The 21,026-nt window shown below is 39.6% G+C and overlaps 1 protein-coding gene across 15 annotated transcripts in view; it reads left to right on the top strand.

Annotated features, from left to right (window-relative positions):
• nrxn2b (neurexin 2b) overlaps positions 1–21,026 on the top strand; it is a 592,634-nt gene that overhangs the window by 143,086 nt on the left and 428,522 nt on the right. For 2 of the 15 annotated variants that reach the window (XM_053343290.1, XM_053343292.1), the window contains exon 4: positions 12,891–12,916. The exons of the other annotated variants lie outside the window; for them this stretch is intronic. In XM_053343290.1, the coding sequence (XP_053199265.1) occupies positions 12,891–12,916 (26 nt within the window). The remainder of the gene's footprint in view (positions 1–12,890; positions 12,917–21,026) is intronic. 15 annotated transcript variants of the gene reach the window in all.

Below are 21,026 nucleotides of genomic sequence, written 5' to 3'. Positions count from 1 at the left end.
GGGTGCAGTACTCATGCAGGTGTCAATAATCTACGTGTGTGTGTGTGTGTGTGTGTGTGTGTGTGTTAGTGCGATTTTATTTTTTGTGTAAACTTCCAGAAGACACAGCAATGTCGGGTATTTCATACATTATTATGACAGAGACAGACCCTCTGGCACATTTCTCTTCTCCACACTCCACTCTCTTCCTGTTTCTCTGTCTTGCATAACATAAAGCTCTAAGGCTGGTATCAGATTATATATTGTCACTGCAGAGATCTGATCTGACCTGTGCTAATGTAAAAAGAGTCTGTCCTTTTTCTACTGCACAGACAGGAGTCAAAAGATTATGGGATGAAAAGACTTCATTTTTCAGTTAAGTGAAACCATGTATTTGATGTCAATGTACGTTAATGGACTATGGTGGAGGCAGTCGCCATCCTCTATTTCTATAAGCTAGCTGTTACCTTCAAGAAAACATGCTACTCTTTAATCATTTGTATTAATATTGAATCAATTATATATGTTTTATTGCTCATTTTATGTTCAAATTTCCTGCTCAATTGTATCCCACCCCAGCTGACCTCACTCTCACATTAATCACTCCATACTTTCACACACCCCATTCTCAGCCCAAGCCTCTAAGGCTCCAGGGCCCATGCTGACACACCGCAGCCACTGTGTATCTGTTAGCAATAACTGCTGTGTGGTTCCCAGGCCGTGGTCAGCAGCAGCTCACAGCCGGCCTGATCGATAGGCAACCCAATAGGAGGGATGAGGCCCATGAATCAACCTGTCTGGATATGAACCAACAACAAGCGCACACACAGAGACACACACACACACACATAAACACACACATATATAAGACGCATGCATACAATAGCTTTGAACATGTACACATGCTCACATGTAAAAACGGATAATCCATACTATCCATACATGGATAACCCCCCCCCCCCCCCCCCCCCCATATCATACACACATACACACAAACACATATATAAAGGAAATATGTGTTCCTAATTAAAGTCTAAATTCTCCGTCTAAGAGGCTATGAAGGAACTGTTAATAATGTATTACATAATATTGGGTCCTTTTAATTATAGACTAGATATTATGTAGCCCCATGAGCTCAACGCAATGTAACTGAGAACACATGCAAATAGACAAAGCATGAGCAAATTAAGAAGACATCTTCATCAATTTAACAACACATGGGCAGCATTTAGAAAACGTGCTGTAAATTCAGACCACACAACACAATACAGACAACACAGCACATCATAGAAACATGCTGCAAATACACCAAATGGTAATGGTAGTTCTTCCAGAGGACAATTTAAAGTGATGAGAATGTGTGGACACGCTTGTTGTTGTTGCCATGGGTTGTGACTCTATGACATTATTGATGTTTGCTATCCGTCTGTGATGTTGAAAAATCAGTTTAAATGTAAGTGTTTGGTTTATTGTAACATTGTGATTGCATGATTGAGATATTATTACAGGTATCCAGATATATTCATCACTTCTAAGTGTTCTCTAGAAACACTTGTGTTATTGTTAGATGTAATTGCAACACATTTCCATACATGCTTTGTAATACACTTTTGAAGTACTACAATATAGCCCATCTCTATTACCCTCTATGATAAGACACTGTGGGTTTTAAAAAGTATGTTTTCCACCATCTCAGCAGCCAGGTTTATGTTATATCCCATCACAGCCACCAGCACAAGGGCCAAGAGTCTAGTTGGTAGGGTGCCTGAGGCTGCTGCTTTGCTGTTTTATGGTGGACTAGCTAGTGTTTGATAGGACCCTGGCTTCCTGGCTTGTGGTCTCACATAGTGTGTGAATGTTTCCTGGATGGATGTTTGGATGTCGGTGGCTGGCACAGGATTTCATAGCAGCCCCTCTCCTCTCTCCATATCTCTATCAGAACGGTATTGAGTGCATGGCCCACAGTCAACAGTAAAGACAGTTGAAGACATAGATGCAAGTAATGCATTGATTTCCTCCTTTGTTTCATGTTACTGCTTGTACAAACATTTTATGTAGAGGTGCTTCCCATGACTGTCTTTGTCATACAAATGCAAACAAGTAAAACCCTTGTTTCTTACAGCCTTTTCAAAATGAAACACAAGTTGTTTTTCTTGATGACACGATGCCTCAGAAATCAGGTCACTGCATGCAGCACTCAGTATAGTATTAACACTGTTGAGTAATGTTCACCACTTTGCAGCATCTCACACTTGAAGTTGTAGAAAATCCATATGAACTAAGGCAAACACAAAGCATCATTTTGAAGTAGCTCTCCCTTGGTGTTCATATAGGTGAAGGTGGGTGATAGGAGATTAGTGTTTGCACATCATTTGCATTAGTTCTAATCCAAAATCATTGTCAGCCTGATCATGGTTTCAGAGAATGGAAGCATTAAGTACCCCATGATAATATTTGAGAGTGCTCGCCATTACTTCAAAGCTAAATTGAACAAGTGGAAGAAAAAGTGACATGGTTGCATTTGTAATTTCCTTTCCCCAGCTGACCTGTGGTGTTGCTGTTGAGTAAAGTGTGTGGTGAGGTGGTACTCGGAGGTGATAAATGGGGGCCGGTGGACCCAGAGTGTTATCAGCGCTACTAACGCCTGCAAACCAGAAGAACACAAGGTTTGCTTGAGGGTAGGACACAGCTAGGCTATAAGGCTATGGTTGATATATCGCTACACAGTCACAATAGGATTCATGTTGTACGGGCTGGGGAGAACATTGTGAGAGCTGGAGGGCCAATAGCTGAGCGAGAGTGTATTTATGGATAGTGTGAGAGAAAGGGGGAGCCTATGAAATTTATGTCGCTATATGTTTGTGTGCATGATCTAAGAGGCCTTGTGCTGTTTGATATGAATCACACAAAATTTTGTATACTGGAAAGTGAAGTATATTCCACTCTGCAGCAGAAATGATTGAGTCTTTTGTGTGTGTGTGTGTATGTGTGTGTGTGTGTATGTGTGAGATACATGCGCTTGTTAAAAAAATGTTAAAAAAAAGAGTCATGCGTCTGTGAAACGACCCACCAATTAAATCCAATGTGTTCCAGATAGATGACATCATAAAAAGTGCGTCATCCTGCCAGTGACTACGCAATGCCCACACACACACTTGTACACACTGAACAGCATGACATTTGCTCACTTTGCTAAAAATATGAACGTCATCACTCATCTGACGGTTTTCTTCTGCCTCATACTTTCTTCCTCGTGTGTGTGTGTATGTGTGGATATGCACTGTGTGTATTTGGATCAGGCTATCCCTTGGAGCAAAATCAAACTGCATTGTGAGTATGTAGGAAAGATCAAATACATATTATCATTATTAACAAAATTAATTTCTCGTACCATTCAACAGTAGAGATCATGTTACGTGCCCTTCTATAATAGACAATTCATTAACCAATCTTGTTTACTTGTAAATGTTAGATAAGAGACAAAGACGTGTGCAATTGATTAAAATTCATTGTTTGTAGCATGTATTTGAATCCCTCTCATTGTTATATTAGCATAATGCTTGAAACAGCCCTCTGAAGAGTCATAAGCGATCCATTACTACCAGTATACAGCCGGCCTGTTTGATGCTGGAACATATGAAAACTGATATAGCAACAAAATCCAACATGTACCAAAAAGACACCTTCAGTAATAGAAAGTATTATGAATGAAAGTTATAATTGTTTTATGTATTGTTTCACTATTTCTGTCTTCCGTTCCCTCTCAATTAAGTGTAAAGCTTACATCCTGTTGCCTAAGAGATAATTAATGTAGACGAGACAGTTATGCAACACTTCTCATCTTCTCAGCCTCATTGTGTCTCTCCTCCATTTTTTACAAGGCTGCTGTGTCACCACGGATAAAGTGGGTCGCACTCGAAAAAAAAAAAAAAAAATCATGTCAGTTTTTTAAAATCTTCTTTTTTTTTAGACATATTTTTCCCCCCGTTTTTTTAGCCCTCTTTATGTGAGGGTAACCTTACACACAGAAGTGTGGAGCTCAGGGCAATTAGTAGAATATTTCATGTCCAATCTTTGCCACCCAGTATATTTTAATTTTATTTCATAAACATTTTAGATGGAGGATTTGCCCTTTTATCAAGCACCAAGCAAAGTTACAGCTACAATGTGGACTACAATGTGACTTGGCAAACTTGCAATTGACCCCTCAATTTTTGTTATACCTTGATGCATTCACAATGATTTCAGAGCAATGTGGTCATCTTTTTTAATGAAAGTTTCTAAAATGTAAGTATTTTTAGTTTTCCTTTGTCCTCTGTGACAGTGAACTGTATATATTTGGTTTAAGAACTGTTGGTAAAAACAACATTGTACCTTGGTGTATAAAATGTCAGAAAATTGTCAAAAATGTTGATCACTCTTTCCCAAAGTCCAAACAACTAATCGATTAATCAGGTACCTATGCATGGTCATATCAGTGTGGCATTGATATTGGCCAATAAAGGCTTTAAAATAAAATGAACGAACGAATGAATGAACATTTCTGTCAATATGGTGGATTGGTTACCCTCTCCTTTGCCACAGAAACTAGACTACAAACACAGCTCACTTCTGGTTTAACCCTCCGCTAACTGTAATGCAGTTAAAACAATGAAATCATTATGCAGCTCTACTAGACTTTCCAAATGTTATCAGACTAAATTGATTAATTTCTGAAAGTAAGGAATTTTGCAGGGCTTGTGGTGACATTTGGAGTCATCTATCATCATAAGTCATCTACTTGACGGATTGGCAGGTACATTGGGATTAAAGCAGGCCGAACTGGGTCTTGCAGCCAATTTAGCTAGCTAAGAAAAAGCCAACTAAGAAAATAAAGACACACAGCAACTCGTGTGCCATTATTAACTCAGGGAATGTTTGGAGGCACACTAGAAGCTGTCACATGGCCTTGCATGTGTAGTCAGCAGTGTCTTAATCTTCTTCTTCTTTGGGGTTTTATGGCAGCTGGTGTCACATTACTGCCACCTTGTGGATGCAATACGTATCTCAGTCCTGATTCAATTAAGTGGTTTATGATAAGAAAACACATTAGGATTTTGCACAGATAAAGAAAACACAATTACATGGACTTTATTAGAAAAAAAATATAACTTAACAAGAAATGTATTTCAAGTAAAATGAAGAATTGATATAAAGTACACAACCCGTCTTGTTCACATACATCAAGTGTCCATATGCAGGAAGCTTTATGTACTTTTTTCACATATGTATGAGTCATATGCAGGACTGTAGATGCGGAAAAACACACAATTTGATGATTTAATTAAAATGTGCATATGGATACAGCTTGCAGAACACTACCAATAGCTCAAGACATTGTCACCGTCTGAGATTTTCTTACCCACATGTGTAAATCCTTTGCAGTCTGCTTTTCACAGCACAAGAAATAGGAATTGCCTTGTTTGTGATCCTTCCCAAACAAGGAGGCGTTAAAGAAGAATGATGGAGGTGTGTGGAAGGGAGGGGAACGAGAAAGAAAAACAGACAAGGAAAATATCTGCATTCCTGTCAGCGTGCGAGGAAGGCAGAAAAGCTCTCAGTTATTAAAGTGTTGACAGCGTCTGACAGCGATATAGCTCCATTTTGCTCCGGCCCCATCAGCGCCTTGACTGGAATTCAAAACAGTCTACATGTCATGCGGAGCGCTGACAGGTGTTTGTGTCCCCTTTACGTTAGAATTGCCGGTAATAAAAAAAATAAATAAACAAATAGAAAAGAGATATTCTGTCCATTCCCAGCAGCCCACTTGTTTGATGCAGTAGCATAGGGAAGCTGATTTGCCAGGACTACACATTCTCACTCATGTCGAGGTTTTTGATATGCACTCCAATTTGTACAGCTGCCGGCTGTTGGACAAAATATGAAGTATAATATGCCAAATTCTGACTTCAGTGACAATGCTTCAAAGTTTAATATTTTAAAGTGGGACTTGGCAACTTTTATGTCAGGTGTTTATAAGTGATTACTTACTCCTGTTATGTTGTGTGCAACCAGTTTAGTCAGACTGGGACTCAGTTCAAAATATGGTGGACTGTGTGATATGTTGCAGTCTTTAAACTGCTTGACCAGGTTTGTTTTGCATTGGTAAATAGCTTTCTTCTTTAGTAAATATATATTTCTAAAAGAAGATTCATTTTCAAGGATTTTGGAATTCATAACTACATTTTGGAAAGTTGTTGTTCCCCGTCCAGAGTAAAGTAGTTTATAGTTATTGTGAAGATACAAGTGAACTGCAGACTTTAAAGTGAAATAAAAAAGAAGAGTGGCTGCTCGTATTGTATTTTTAAAAATCCAATTTCTGAGTGGATGTGTCTATGAATCTTTTTTTCGTCTTTTATTCAAGCACAGACAATGCCACTCTTTCGGTGGAACTCATAAACTATCCCTTTGTACATGCATAAGACTTTGTTTACAGTTTCCCTTTTTACTCTGCGTTTCCAGTTTACTTAAACGTAGATAGTTGCAGTTGACCTCTAATGTGCATTCTACCCTTTAGAATGAATTCTCTTCCAAGGACACGGTGCCATCTATGAAGAACCTTTGATAAATGCCTGAGGGTGTAACCAAGGACTGCTCTGATTCACAGGGGCCTCAGTGACAAACAGCCTTTACTGTGTAACATGGTTTAATGGGCATAGGAGTGGATGACCTTCCATACCACTTACACAACATCTTCATCATTGTAAGAATGTGGCGTTGGTGTTGTGAGACTCTGAATGAATGTTTTCAGTATGTGTGCGTGAAGGGAAGCTATAGCTGTGCGGATGGTATACAGACAGTCATATTTGCACCTATATTGCATTTCAGGGTCTTTGAGGATACTCAGTGGAGAGCAATGGACACATTTCTGGGCATTATCTTCTATGGAAAGTCATTGTTACTCACAGAATGCATTTGTTATGTTGTTACAGACTATTAAATGATGCTTTTTTGCCTTAATAATATGGAATATGCATGTGCAGTATATTGCAGCCAAAATCTGTGTCAAGCACATATGGTGATCAGGTTCAGTAAATTCATATGAGGCTCATCAAGGGTCTAAGCTGTACAGGTTGTAAAGCCCTCTTAGGCAAATTTGTAATATCTGGCTATATAAATACAACTGACTTTGATTTGAAGTAATCTAGTAAATTATGTAGAGTTTTGGAGGCGAAAGCAGCTACTTTGCCTTGAACTGAATGTCCAATACTGTCTGGAGCTGAATTTTCATAAAAAACACAGAGAGGCAGCATACTGATGTCAAAATGAAGCCGCAAATGGCTGTTTGTTACAGTTTTGCAGGGAGAAGGGATGTCATCCTGCATGGTTCATATGATTAAAGTTGTATAAAATACTCCGTCATTTGTTTATCCTCAAAAACCTTGAGGCACAGTAGATACCATTAGTGTCAGTTAGCATCTCCACTGAAGTTATTCACGCTACATTGAGCTGGATTTGACAGCTAGCTGGTCCCCATAGTGGCAGGAAACGCTTTCATTATTCAGCAGACCAACATGCTCTTCCAGAGTCAGTGGGCACTACCACTATTTTGAAACTCTACTAAATTTAGTCAGGTTTATGTTTATATTTTAAACATTTCGGAATATAACCGTAGCAAAGCAAAAGCAGAGTATTTATTATTTTGTCATAAGTAAAACTTTTCTGTAGTGATATAGCAATTCCAGAAGATCACTTTAATATTTCATACAAGGCACCAGCGGTAAACTTGTAGTGGAAACAGAGAAACGAAGCGCATAGGGGGCAGAAAGGTTAGCAAAGGAGAAAATAAATTGAGATTGCTCAATAAAAAAAAAATCTGAACAAGAAAGGACACATTTTCTTCAGTAGGATGTTTTCAGGTCTGTTTTTCCTGTTATGAGATATCCTCAAAACTACTAAATAATTACAGGACAAGGTGTGGTGGAAAGTTCTGCTATAGGCCTTGATATAGTTCCACCATTTATTAAGCACATAACTGCTAAACCATGAGGAATAGAAGCAAGTTGTTTCCAGAGTTCATTTAAACTGAGGAACCCAGGCTTATTCTTCTGGAGAGTTAGATGAAAGAGATTGATTTCATGTTTTTATGCTAACACGACTCCCAGCAGTCAGTGAACTTAGATTAGCACAATGGGGATCTATGCTAAGGCTATGTCCAAAGGTTAGAAAGATGCACCTACCAGCATATCTCAAATTTAAAGATTAACATGTTACCATATGAATAACATCATAACACATGCCTATCATATACATACAGTATACAGTATATATATATATTTATTTTATTTTAATCTGTGCAATAAGAATATCATCTCTGGTATATTACCACTCAATACCAATATTATTCTTTTTAATAATTTCAACTTTTTATTATGTGATGATGCTTATACTATTATTGTTCTTTATTCTTTGTCTTATAGCTGCTCTTCTGTTTTACTCTTCACTTGCTACTGTAATAATGCACATTTTCCCATTGTGGAACTAATAAATATCTTATCTTACTTTATCTTAGCAAGTCAAAGTAGTTGTCTTCCACTTGAATGCTGTATAAAAGGGAAAAAAAACATTAAAAAAAAACAAAACAAACAAACATCCTAACAGTCTCTTATATTAAAATACAGATTAATCCTCACCTATAAAAAAAACACTTTCAATTGATTTATGATAATAATATCTATTTTCTGTGATGCTCCAAAAGACCCACATTGTTTTGTCTCCACACACTGATTCTCCTTGGTTGCTTGTGCCTCTGCTTTGCATCCTGACATTCCCCTCTCTCTATGTAATCACCATTCTAAACAGGTTGTAATCAGCCTGGCTGTGGAGAGGCTCAATCTGAAGCCTCTGCTCTGATTGGGAACAACAACATATCTTTTTTTTTTCTTTCCCCTTCACAGTTGACAGACACGTACAAAAAAAATGTTGAGCATGTTATTATTAGTATATTTTTTTCTCTCAACAAAAATGGAATTGGAATTGTGGACACACTTAATGAAAGAACTGTAAAGGATAAGAAAAAAATGAACATAGGACATCAAAAGCATTTAAGAATGGAAATAATGAGCAAAAGCACTACTGAAAAGTACGCTGCTTGTGTAAATCTCATTCATTTGCAGAGAGAATCCAACACTGCTAGTTTTACCCTTTATCTTTAAATATTAACTACACTTTGACAGGAACAGCAAAGCTAAAAATACAAATATCATGTATTGTTACACAAAGAAACTTGACAAAGCTGAGGGAGACAACCAAAAAGAGAATTTAAAGAATTTATATTACAGGCTTTTCTTTTGTATTTTTCAGTCGTCCCCCCCCCCTCCATCAACCCTGCTGTAATGTAGTTGTTGATGTGGGGTCTTTCAGTCTCTTCACTCTTGCCTTTCGAGGTGGTGAGCTCATTGCTATTTCTCAGCAGGCTGTTTCTTTTAGCTGGAGGCTCTCTTGGGTGGGAGCATGTTACATTTCGGGAGCCCTTTGTCCTTTTATTGGTTTCAAAGTCAGCTGTAGGAGTATTTTGTGAGCACATTTACTTTGCTGCAGATGTGTGGATTCAAGCAGAGTTATAAATATCAGGGTGAGGCTGACATGTCCATTTTCTTTTATGTTGAATCAGCTCATAACACAAGGCTGAAAATGTTTGATTTCTCTTGGGTCGTCACCTATTGTTCATGAGTATACAGTGGTTGCTTACATTTAGGTATGCTAAAAAAATGTTATCAATCATTAGTTATAAAAAAACTTGATTACTTAGTTACAGTCTGTAAATCACATTTTTACAAGCATCAAATAAATGTATCGTGGAACCACTTTTACTCATATTTTGGCTGCACATATATTCATAGTGTAAAAATGGACCATAGTGTCAATTTGTGGGGAAAACCTGTGATTTTAAAATCATCATTCTAGTCTTTTTTTATTGATGCATGTATTGACTTTTAGCAGCTGTGGTCCAAAAATATCTTATTAAATATCTTTATCGACCTTTACCCATATATTTGTGATCTTAGCACACTTTTGAACCTCCTTTTTTTAAACACTGTGTAGCTTTGTCATACACTCTCTCTCTCACACACACACACACACACACACACACACACACACCTGGAGTATCCACAGTACATTGTTGTGAGCAGCAGAGTCTTTTCCCTTGGAACCGTTCACAGCAAGGCCACCTCAGATGGATTCTGTCATTGTCACCCACAGAAAAGCCTCTGTATGTTTGATGCAGTGTTACAAACGCTGCAGCTCACTGTCCAAAGGCTTTTAATTGTGTTGGGAAGCCACAGGCCTTTTTGTACAACAAGGCTTGTGACAATACAGCTCTGATTGTGGTTTTGGACAAACAATAGCGCTGTGATTTGAGCCACCCAGTCAGTGATTGCTGCCAGAGCAGACTTTCTGACTTTTTGTTCTTGTGATGGAGATGGCAGGGGAGACGACATCAACATCCTCCACATGAAGCGCTTCAGATTGGGGGTTGGTTGTGTTTGTCAGTGGGTGGGTGGCTGTTTACTTTTATCATTCTCTCAGACTCTCTCCATGTTTGTTTTTCTTACCAGGAGATGGCCTTTGTCAACCCCTTTAATTTTTGATCCACGCAGCCTGAAAATACCAAGTGTATTTGCCTTTCTTTGTATATATGGCATTTAAATCCCCAGCAGCTATCAACAGGGCTACGTAGTGACTTAATGATTGATCACACTGTTAGTGATCACAACAACACTTATATGTAAATTTGCACAAGTGAATGCAGATTTACATTTAAAAGAATCAAAACTCAGCACCAGCCAGAGTCATTGCTGAGCAACTAAAATTGGATTAACTACCCAGTTATCCCCCTTCTGATCCTTTCTATTATGTTCCATTTGTGCTATGAAGCAGTGAGCATTATGCATGTAACTTAAAAAAAATGAAACTAACAACCTGCCTCTTTCAATTCTAGTAATATTAGGAAAATGTCAGTTTGCACTATGGCTGCAGCAGTAACTCAGTCCTGGCTCTGTGGGCTGAGTGGAAGTTGAGGTCACAGTGAAGGACAGAGGGTGTGGTGGGTCTATTAGCTGTGGGTTAGAGAAGGCCGACAGATGAAACACAGCCAGGGTTGAGAGCTCAGTATTTGGTCGTCGCCCGCCACTCTACATTGCCTCCACCTGCAGCAGGTGGTGCGACCCGAACACTTGACACACACTCAGCCAGACAGAGTGATAGATGACTGTTGGCCCACTTTGTCATGAATGGGTCAGTATGAATGCACACGCTCACAAATGGCATCCCATCAGAGCCATTGCCCTGCCTCATACCTAACAGCTGCCCCTTTGGCTCGGCGTCACTCCCTATTTAGCTTTCCTTTTTTACTCATTTCTAATCTATTCAGCTCAATAACAAATAAAAATCTTCCCATTGATGGGTTTAATATCTTTACACACAGCTGGCTTTTTCTCTGCTGGCCTGACCTGGTTGATCTCTAACATAATGAGCTAATAAATGTGTTTGGTAATATCCGTCTCCTCACAACGCAAACACAAGAATTCAGTGAGATTGGACTAGTGACTAAATGCAATCAGAGTCTGCGCTGGAGACACAAAGTGTTTGCGCGGGCGTCAGTGCGCTCATGCATGCTTGTGAGCCAGCATGTGTTGAAGTTTCTAGACTAATGAGGCTTCCCTCCAGGCTCCACTGACATCAAAATACACCGAGACACTGCAAGACAGATATATTTGATGGATCTGTTCTGCTACCTCACCAACTGACAGGCGTACAGGTAGCTTGGCACGGGTGCCAACAATGAATATTCACAGCAATTTTGCTGTTATTATCACAGTCATGTTTTACATTGTTTCCCCGAGTAAAATCCTCACTCTTTTCTCTCTAAAGACTGTTATTTTTTGCTCTGAATATAGCTTATAATATCTTAAAATATCAGTTATTCTGTTTTGAGAAAGTGGGAGTTCAAGGAATAAGGCAGTGCTTTGTTCAGAAGAAATGATTAAAAAAAGAGACAGTGGTCATTTGGGCAAGAACATTTAGAGATGTATCATTTTCTTCATTAGGTAGTTGGCAGAAGCAGCTCAGTCATGGAACACAAACTTCATTTCACTTGATCCACAGAAGGATGTGTTGAACAGTGACCTGACAGTTAGGATGCTCTGCTAATGTGAGGTTGTATTATGAAATTATTTACATATACTTTTTGCTTGTTGCAGTTCATGTTTAAGGTTGACTGGCCTGAAGACAGAGGCAGAAGCAATATATATCCAAGCATGCAGGTTTATTTTATTCCTGCCTAGATAGATAGCTTTAATAGCATGTAAAGTGTGTCAGTTTTATCCAGAGCACTTAAACATACTATGACTGAATGCATTTTAGTCTTTTATTTATAATATTCCTATCTACCTAGTAATGCAGGAGTGTAAAAAACAAAACACCATGACACTATCTCCTTCATCTTTAAACATGTTCCATTCAAACAGCAATCACTGTTGGTAAATGTCGACTTTATGTACTATTCTATTACCAGCGCAGCATTTCAATCACTTGTTCCCCAGAGACAGCTTTTGTATTTGCGACAAATATGCAAATATTCAATGAAAAGCAGAAAAAAATCTACTTACAGGCATTGAGAATTCATCTAGCAAGATGACGATACAAAACATGTTTTATGGCCTGGGTTAAGTGAATGATAAAATTGCAGGTAGGAAGCGTGTGTGGGCGGACAGATAGATAAAGGGAGAAGTGGAAAGGTAGAGAGAGAGGGAGAGGGAGAGGGAGAGAGAGAGTGAGAGAGAAAGAAAGAGAGAGAGAGAGAGATGGCAGGATTGCGTTGGAAGAGGAGAGGATGGCGGGAGGGTGAAGCGGCTTTCTTCTCTTGGCAGGGTAGGAGAGCAAGGAAAGGCTGGAGGTGGGCAAAGGAGCATACTCACTGTCTGATTCAATTAACAACACAAACGAGAAACAAAGGTGCTGCTGCTGGGCTATAGATACAGCAACATATCACTTCTGACATCAATTTTTTATTAAAGCTTAGATGTAAACCAGTGCTGTCTACTTCTGATATGACCAGAGATAGACAATGCTGTCTTATGTTGTATATTTTAACTCACACATCTGAGTTTGGAAAAGTGGGTTAATTGAATTTTACTGAAACCTGTATCAAACCATTGTTCACTCGATATCCAATACAGGAGATAACAGCTTGAAAAAATGTGGAAGGCGATGCTTGGATCGTAACACTAGGCATGATGTGACTGGGAGAATAATGTGAATATGAGTATGTCTGTATGGAGGAATACTAGATACTCGTTGGACTGGAATTGTGGTGAGGCCATAGGAATTAGCCTGCTTCCCTTTTTATCTATGATGTCTTTGATTAAGGCACATATTGTCTTTACAAGTGTAATCACAGGCCGTATTAATAAGGCTTCCTGTAGCGTATGACACAGAATAAAGATTCCCTGTGGTAATGTAGAATATATGGAGAACTTCACCACGGCTGTCATTATGTATCTGTATGGTGGGGTCCACATTACTTTGATAATGGATACAGAAGTATAACTTTGGCATGCAGCAAGGACTCTGGAATTGGATTTTGATAGGGATAGTGAGGATGAAGACTCCCCACATCTTAAGATTTTCATATTGCCTGAGGCCATCCACTCATTCAGCCCGACGGAGCTCATAAAGAGAAGAGAGGGAGAGTGTACGTTTGGAGTCTCTCTGTTGTTCTCTGCTTGATTTGATTAGGGTGTTCTCCATGGCTAAAATTAACTCTACTGTTTTGGACAGTTCTCAGGAATAACTCTAATGATTGCACTGATGATTTATTTTTATTCATAAACTTTTACCCCATTTCGTGTTTTTTTTTTTTTTTGTCTCTCTCTCTCTCGTTCTCTCTTTCCTGAAGAGGAGGAGAGCAGCAGTCGTGCTATAGAGTAATGCCAACAGTTGAAACCAACAGTAATTTGTTATGATTCACTCGTTGCTGGTGGGAATTTTTTTTTTTTTCATCTCTCGGTTTTATCTTTTCATAGCGAATATAACATTAAATATTTGTTATTCTCAAGCTGATAGAATTTACTGATGTTTTCCACACAAGCTTCAAAAGTCTATTTGAAGAGTTTCATTCAAACATTTAATATCCACCAAGTGAAAGAAAAAAGGCTGTACTTTAGGATAGTAAGTAATTTAAATTCTTGGGTAAATGATAGTTAACTTAAAGGAAAACATTGTTGCTTCAGTTGTGAATGCCTTGTGGATGATCAGCCTTGTGATAGAGATTAGAACTTGTAGTCATGCCAGTGTGCATTGCAGTGAATCCTCACACCAGCCCAGATGTAGGGTGCTTGCGTTTATTAAATAGAAAGGGATTGAATGTACAGGTACATGGCAAATTAATCTGCATCAAGTTTCTTTATGAAAACCAGATCTGCATCCTTCCTCCCGCTCTACAGATTTGAATCTGAAACTTGACTGCATCTGTCCGTGCTGAATGACATTTCTGCTGAGGGGAAACTTCAAGAGGGGATCCTTTTGATTTGGCTTATGAGTGTTCTGACAAAGTCAATCATCTGTTACAGCTCAAAATCTGTTGTACACAAGCTCTGTGGTTTCTGTCACTCTCTCACCAAAGCTCACTGACACTGCTTTCTACCTCAGTCTGCTTTTTGATAACACAATACAGACCATCCATTATTAGTTCAGACTAGACAGCTCTTACTCTTGTGCGAGTTCATTTTGGAATGTGACTATTGGAAAGCAGGTGTTTCTCCAGCTCTTCAATAGAAAATCAAAAGGAGGCTTTGTCGAGACCAATTTAATTGCTTTGGGTTTTCTACAGCACAAGGCCGACAAAATAGAAATGAAAAGAAATAAGTGTAATCTACCAAATAGATTAAGGGAAATATGCTGATGAGTTGTTTTCTTGAAATCCCATTTCTACCATCACCCAATTCTTTGAAATACATTTTGGAGTCTCTTAAGTTGAGCCCCTCACTGAGTTGTGTTACCATGCATACAGAAATAACAATTTGTCAGCATAGATCATTAGTCTTTGTTGAGCCTCTACTGTAGTTTTACTGGAGACTGGTCATTACACTGTGTACCACAGGTGGTCTGACTCTGCAGGACCTGGTCTTGGATCACAAACAGCATCCAGTCTGATGCACTGCCAAGCACCGGTCTATAATTACAGTACATCCATCCTGCCTAATAAAGGGCCAGAGCCTGAAGCTACTACTAGTGTAGTCTAATTTCACTTTTTTGGGATGTGGTCTGTATGCATGCATGATTGAACGTGTGATGGATTACAAGCATCGTGGAATGGAAATTACTTTACTTCCAGAGCAAGCACAGTTGTTGGTTTGACCTGAAAACCGCTTTTATACGGTGCACATTTTTTAATTAGAAATGTGTGTTGAAATGTATTGCCATGTGATGCTCCTAAAAACAAACACACAGACACACACACACACACACACACACACATAGAGAAAAAAGGGATGCTTCTGGTTCTGTGTTGGCTTATATGTCCATCACAGCTTTTGACTTCATATATATGCAGGCCTGCTCTGTGCATGTTCTTATTATTACAAACCTCCTCATTGCCCTCCATGTCAGCCCATGCAGCTCATTAGGGCTAAGGGCATATCTTGACTCTGCCATCGTCATGGCAACACTAGAATTAAACTTCTCAGGGCATTCCAGGATGTTTCCGTGCTCTCGCCTCCCAGGCACTTAGAAAGTGGTGTGGAATTTCTATGTTTTTTTTTGTGTGCAGCTGTATCCACAAGAGCTGTGCTGAGAATAATGTGCACTGTGTGTTTGTCTGTGTGTCTGTTCAAGGTTGTACATGTACATATATACATGTACGCACGCGTGCATGTGGGAAGAGGCACAGATTACCATGACCTGTGTGCGGTTCCATATCCACTTGTCTTCGCCTTGAAACCCGTATAAAAGTTGTCTGTCGGCAGCAGTAGCCGGAGCCACTTATCTACCTGATGGGATGAGAGCAGAGTGGAGCAGCAATTTGTATGCACAGAAACACTCTGCTGTCACAGGGTGGGCTAACCCAGGAGATTAAGAACCCGTAAAGGCTTTAGTGTCGGGGAGAGATCATGTTTTGGTCCTAGTGATCAGCACTAGCTGCCACCTGACAGTGTGATAAACAGGGGACTCAGACGCCACATCTCGGTTGATTTAAATAACCCCTCACACTCACCTGACTATTAACGGTGCCGCAGCTACTTTGAAGGATGCACTCTCAATGCCTCCATGAAATATCTCAGTAACGGATGAAAAAGGGAGGAAGAAGATGATAAACAGCAATATATAAACACATTTACTGTATGGGATTGTGATGGAGAAAAAAAGCATGCATCATCCACCACACATGCCTGACCATTTTTTAAATGGTTGTTCAATCCATATCTGTCAGTATTTCATTTTAAATTTGTCAGAACATGTAATTATTTATTAGTTAGCTTGATTTTTCTGAACAGACTCAAACAGCAACATTGAATGAAAGCAACTTCATTTTCCTCCTCCGTCACACGTGTGAGTCTGTAGGTTTGTGGGTCTACTTGTCATACTAAAGTAGGTTTATGTCCTCTTTTGGTCTGCAGTTTATTTCTTTGATTTGTCTGTTTGTCAATAGCTGGGTCCGTTGTAAAGGGCAATATTCTCAGTGTGGACATTTTCAACCCAGTTGGCTTTTACTGCACGACTGGCAGTATTACTCAGCATGGTTTACCAACCTTCCTCCAGGCTTCTCATAGGGAGAGGTGACATTGGCTTTAATGACATATGTCTTTGTTTTCAAGAGCTTGAGGCCAATGCATTCAATAACTTTAATCTGGGTTTTGGACAGAACAAAAAAAAAACATCAGCATGAGAACAGATTTTTCCTTCAAATGAAGGCAGTCTTGTGTGCTTACAGTAGTGAATATGCTTTGTGTTGGCCCTTTGGGATGCATGTAAGTAGGCCTTATCCATGTAGCATAATTCCTTATAGGGCCTGCTTTGTTGTCGCAAATAGGATTCAGCGTCCACTAGACAAGCACTAATCCAGAGGAACTGTATGTAGCTTTTTAGTCATATCAAGATTTACAGTATAGTGTTAGCCTCTTATATTAACCTCGCCTGATTTAATTTCTCTTCAGTTCAATAAGTTGGCAGAGAATAAACAAAGGAGTGTGCCAGCTAGTGTATTATGACTATAGGGTTCCTAAAATGTATAATCAGGCATACTGTAGCTGTACGATGAGGCGTTATCAGCAGAATGTGCACAGCTTATTATCTGGCATAGTCTTTTGTTGACTGCCTTCCTACAAGACCCTTTTAACACCTGATGCCAACAAACACTCATAACAATCCCTACGGATGGTTGCACAGAGATTTAAGATGTGGATAGAGAAAATTAGACAGAGGGATAATGACTAGGTGATGGAGAGAAATAGATGAATAAAGAAAAATGGAGGGAGGCATCTCAGTTGGGGGAACATAATGGATCTGAACTTAATCAGCAATCAGCATTAATGTTGATGTAGCTGTGTTTATTCAAATTAATCATCGAGGACAGGACACCCCCCCCCCCCTTTGCATGCCAGAAGAGCGGAGAATTTGTCTCCGCAGTGCCTTGCCAAGGAAATTGATGATGAATTACTCCGTTTATCAAGTCGCCCCCATTAACGAGCCTGCTGACGGCCCCGTCTCCGTCCCAGAAGACGTTTTCTTTGGCGTCAACGTATGATAATTTAGATCCTGAAGATTTTTTTTTTTTTTGCTCTTCCCCGCTCGTCGCCTCGGTGAAAAGTGAAACTGCAACAAGCTTCAGCGGTAATGGCTAGGTGTGATGCTGAACCCTAATGCATTTCACTTAACATCTCGCTGATTAGATAAGTGGATGAGTAGCAGCGGGAAGAGCAGTTACACCAAAGTGAAAAGGCAAGTGTGTGCATAAATCCCAGGGTGTCTTCTCTGGCAGCTGCGGGTAAACACAGATTAATGTTGTTCGACCAACACATCAGAGAGGATGTGTGCTTAGATAATCAAGATCTACTCCGGATATTGAAGCTCTGTTCAGATACATTCTTGTCAAAGTTCCTTTCCCATAATCTGAGATCAGCATTGTCTTTCAGGCTGAATGCAAACATTGGAATAAAGTTCGAGTCGAGTTTAGAAGTGCCAATAAATAAAAGTAAAATTTCATTCAAACCCATCTTTACACCAACATTGGCTTAACTGAACAGAGGTAAGCATTTGGCTTAGTTCAGCAAAGCCAGGTCTTCCTTGTCAGGCTTTAGATTGAAACTAAATGAAAAACATCGGCGATTCATTAACCACCGACCTTCCATGAGAGATGGATGGCTGAGGATGGCAAAAAAAGAGGTAGGGAAAGAAAAAGAAGCAATCAGATGAAAGGATGAAGAAAAGCTTGTGGTGGAGGAAAAATGGCTAGATATCGGAGAGCACATTTCTTGTGTAGGCCATTTGTCATGTACAGCTGGAATGGGAAGGGGAGAATGAATGGAGGTGCGGAGGGGAGCGACGAAGGAGAGGCAGGAGAGAGTTGGAGGCTGGGGAGTGATGAACAGTTGGCCTATCCCATCAAGGATGCCTTCTAACCTGTGCTACAAAGAGGGGCATCCATCACGCAGGCAGGCAGCAGTGCTTTACACAAATGCACAGACATAGAAACACACGGCTCACATGCTGGGCTCACACTCACAAAGGGCACAGTGATCACAGCCAGGGGCTACTGTGCATCACCCAGCAGACTCTATTACACCCTGAGGGCTGGGCTGATGTTCCACTAAACCATTTTTAAGGTCCAGGGTAGGGTACAAGAAAGTGCTGCTTTTCATCATCAACTTCATCAGTCAGTGTATTTGTTGGTATTTTTTTTTTGACTCATTATGATAATGTAGCAGCTCCACATCAAGAATGACAGAAGCCAATCTGTCATTTGTTCCACTTGAATTCATTGACATATTAAACCTGTACAGGAGAGCATATTTATTGCCAAAATGTCAAGCCAAATAGGTGATGCTTGAATTTTGATGACATTGTGACTACTTTAAATATAGCTAATAAGGTAGCTGCCTCCAATTTGGATTCCCCTGTTTTATTCAATCCCACAAAGGTCAGGATTGTCAAGATGGTTTAGAAATGTGTCATGGTCCACCAAAGTTGAACATATAAGCACATTTATTTTGCCTTTGTTGACAATTTCACTGATTGCAACAATTGCATTGAAATGAATTGATTTCAATCCAAAAAAATCACTGTTACAAATGTGAGTGCATATGCATATGTTTCTTAGAGTAAATGAACACACTTTTTGTGTTAGATAGTGTGTGTTAGTGTGTACTGTGTTTTGTTTCAGTGCAGGTTTTTCACCCCTGGAGGAAATGCGTATATATTCCTCATGCTGCAGGCAAGCATTTATCTGCACAACCTTGACACTTGCCCAGCTGTGTGTCAAATGAGCCGCACGTCTTCGGTGAAAATGTGCATTTCACACTGGTGTGTATGTGTGCAAATTAAAGCCCGTTCATCTGTTTCCTCCGTGGTCGGCCTGTTTACAATGCGGGGACAAAAGTGTCGCTCTCAGCTTGGCAGATGTTGGTGCTAACGCTGCTCGACTGCTCACTCTTAATCATGTGGGCACACGTCAGACACCCCGCTGCTGCTGCAGTTATGGATTAGTCTCTTCCAGCTATTGACTGTGGGCAAAGCTGAAGGCTGGGGAAAGGCTGATAAAAGACACCTGAGTGTGTGTGGCACGCCAGGGCCCTGGCTGTGGTTTTTATTGACTAACTGGCCCAATCAACACTCTGAGCCGAAGGGAGAGCTTGTTAGCAGCCATGTACTGCTTAGATGCCTCCATGATGTAAGAGTGTTGGTTGGTGGATGGATGGGGTGTTCGCTGTGTTTGTGTAAATGTCAATGTGAATTCAAGAAGATAAAAGCAAGGGCAGAAAAAAGTCATACACGAGTGCAGATGCAAGAACATGTAACACACGGGTTACATGAGATCACCCCTGTCATATGTCTCTCACTCCCCCACTGTAATTAAACAGGTGCAGTTGATTCCTATACTTGTTGTACATTTGTGTTATAGATTTAGAAACATGTTCTTAGAATTTTGAAATAAAATGAATACATTTTTTAAAAATCATAAATATTCAGATTGGTACATTTGTGAGTTGAAATTCCTCATTAGATTTCTTCCTTGAATGCACATTATTTATAGTCTGATGGAAACTGAAGGTGTTAGTCATATAAAATTGAATGGATTGTACAGTATTCTTCTGCACGGTGCCTATACAGCTCTCTTGCTGGTTCAGCTCTGCCTTTAGTCTGTATAGTCTTGTTCATTAGTACTTAATCATCTAGTCATGTTGCTTTCTCATGTCTGCACTCTTCTACAGTGTCTGATTAGCTAAAGGGCAGGTTGGCTATACGTTGCTGTTTCAGTATTTCTTGATGGAGAAGGAGCTTCAGTTTATTTTCTATGAATTTTTTTCTGAGCCAATCATTAAAATGTGGCATTACAGACAACCGCTTCAGCTGCTACTTCAGCTCTGGGCTACTTGGCTGGAATCATTATCACAATAGCAAGGATATTTTCCATTATAGCTGTATTCCATGATTTGGAAAGGATATGCAAGATAAAAATCAAACTGATGTTCTGAAGAATGAGCTATACTCCACTGATATGTGTTATTTGACACTGAAACCTCCAAAAACTTAAATGAAATTCTGGCCCACTTGTGGGAACCAGTGCATAGGACGATGTGCCAAGCCTGTCTCCAAGCTCTAACTAACCGTAGTGTTATTGTGATTCATGTTAACACTTGCAGACCAGAGGAAAGAGACTGGTGCTGTGGGAAACCTTTTTTAAATCATTCATGCTGTCTTTCTTTAGAGACTCTGGACAACAACATATGTTTAAACTTAACTAGATTATTTCTGCCTCAATAAAAGTTCTGCCTCCTCAGAGACAAGTT

The sequence above is a fragment of the Scomber japonicus genome, chromosome 22, assembly GCF_027409825.1.
Source record: "Scomber japonicus isolate fScoJap1 chromosome 22, fScoJap1.pri, whole genome shotgun sequence".
In the NCBI taxonomy this organism is placed as follows: Eukaryota; Metazoa; Chordata; class Actinopteri; order Scombriformes; family Scombridae; genus Scomber; species Scomber japonicus.
This window is presented reverse-complemented; position numbering and strand designations above follow the sequence as displayed.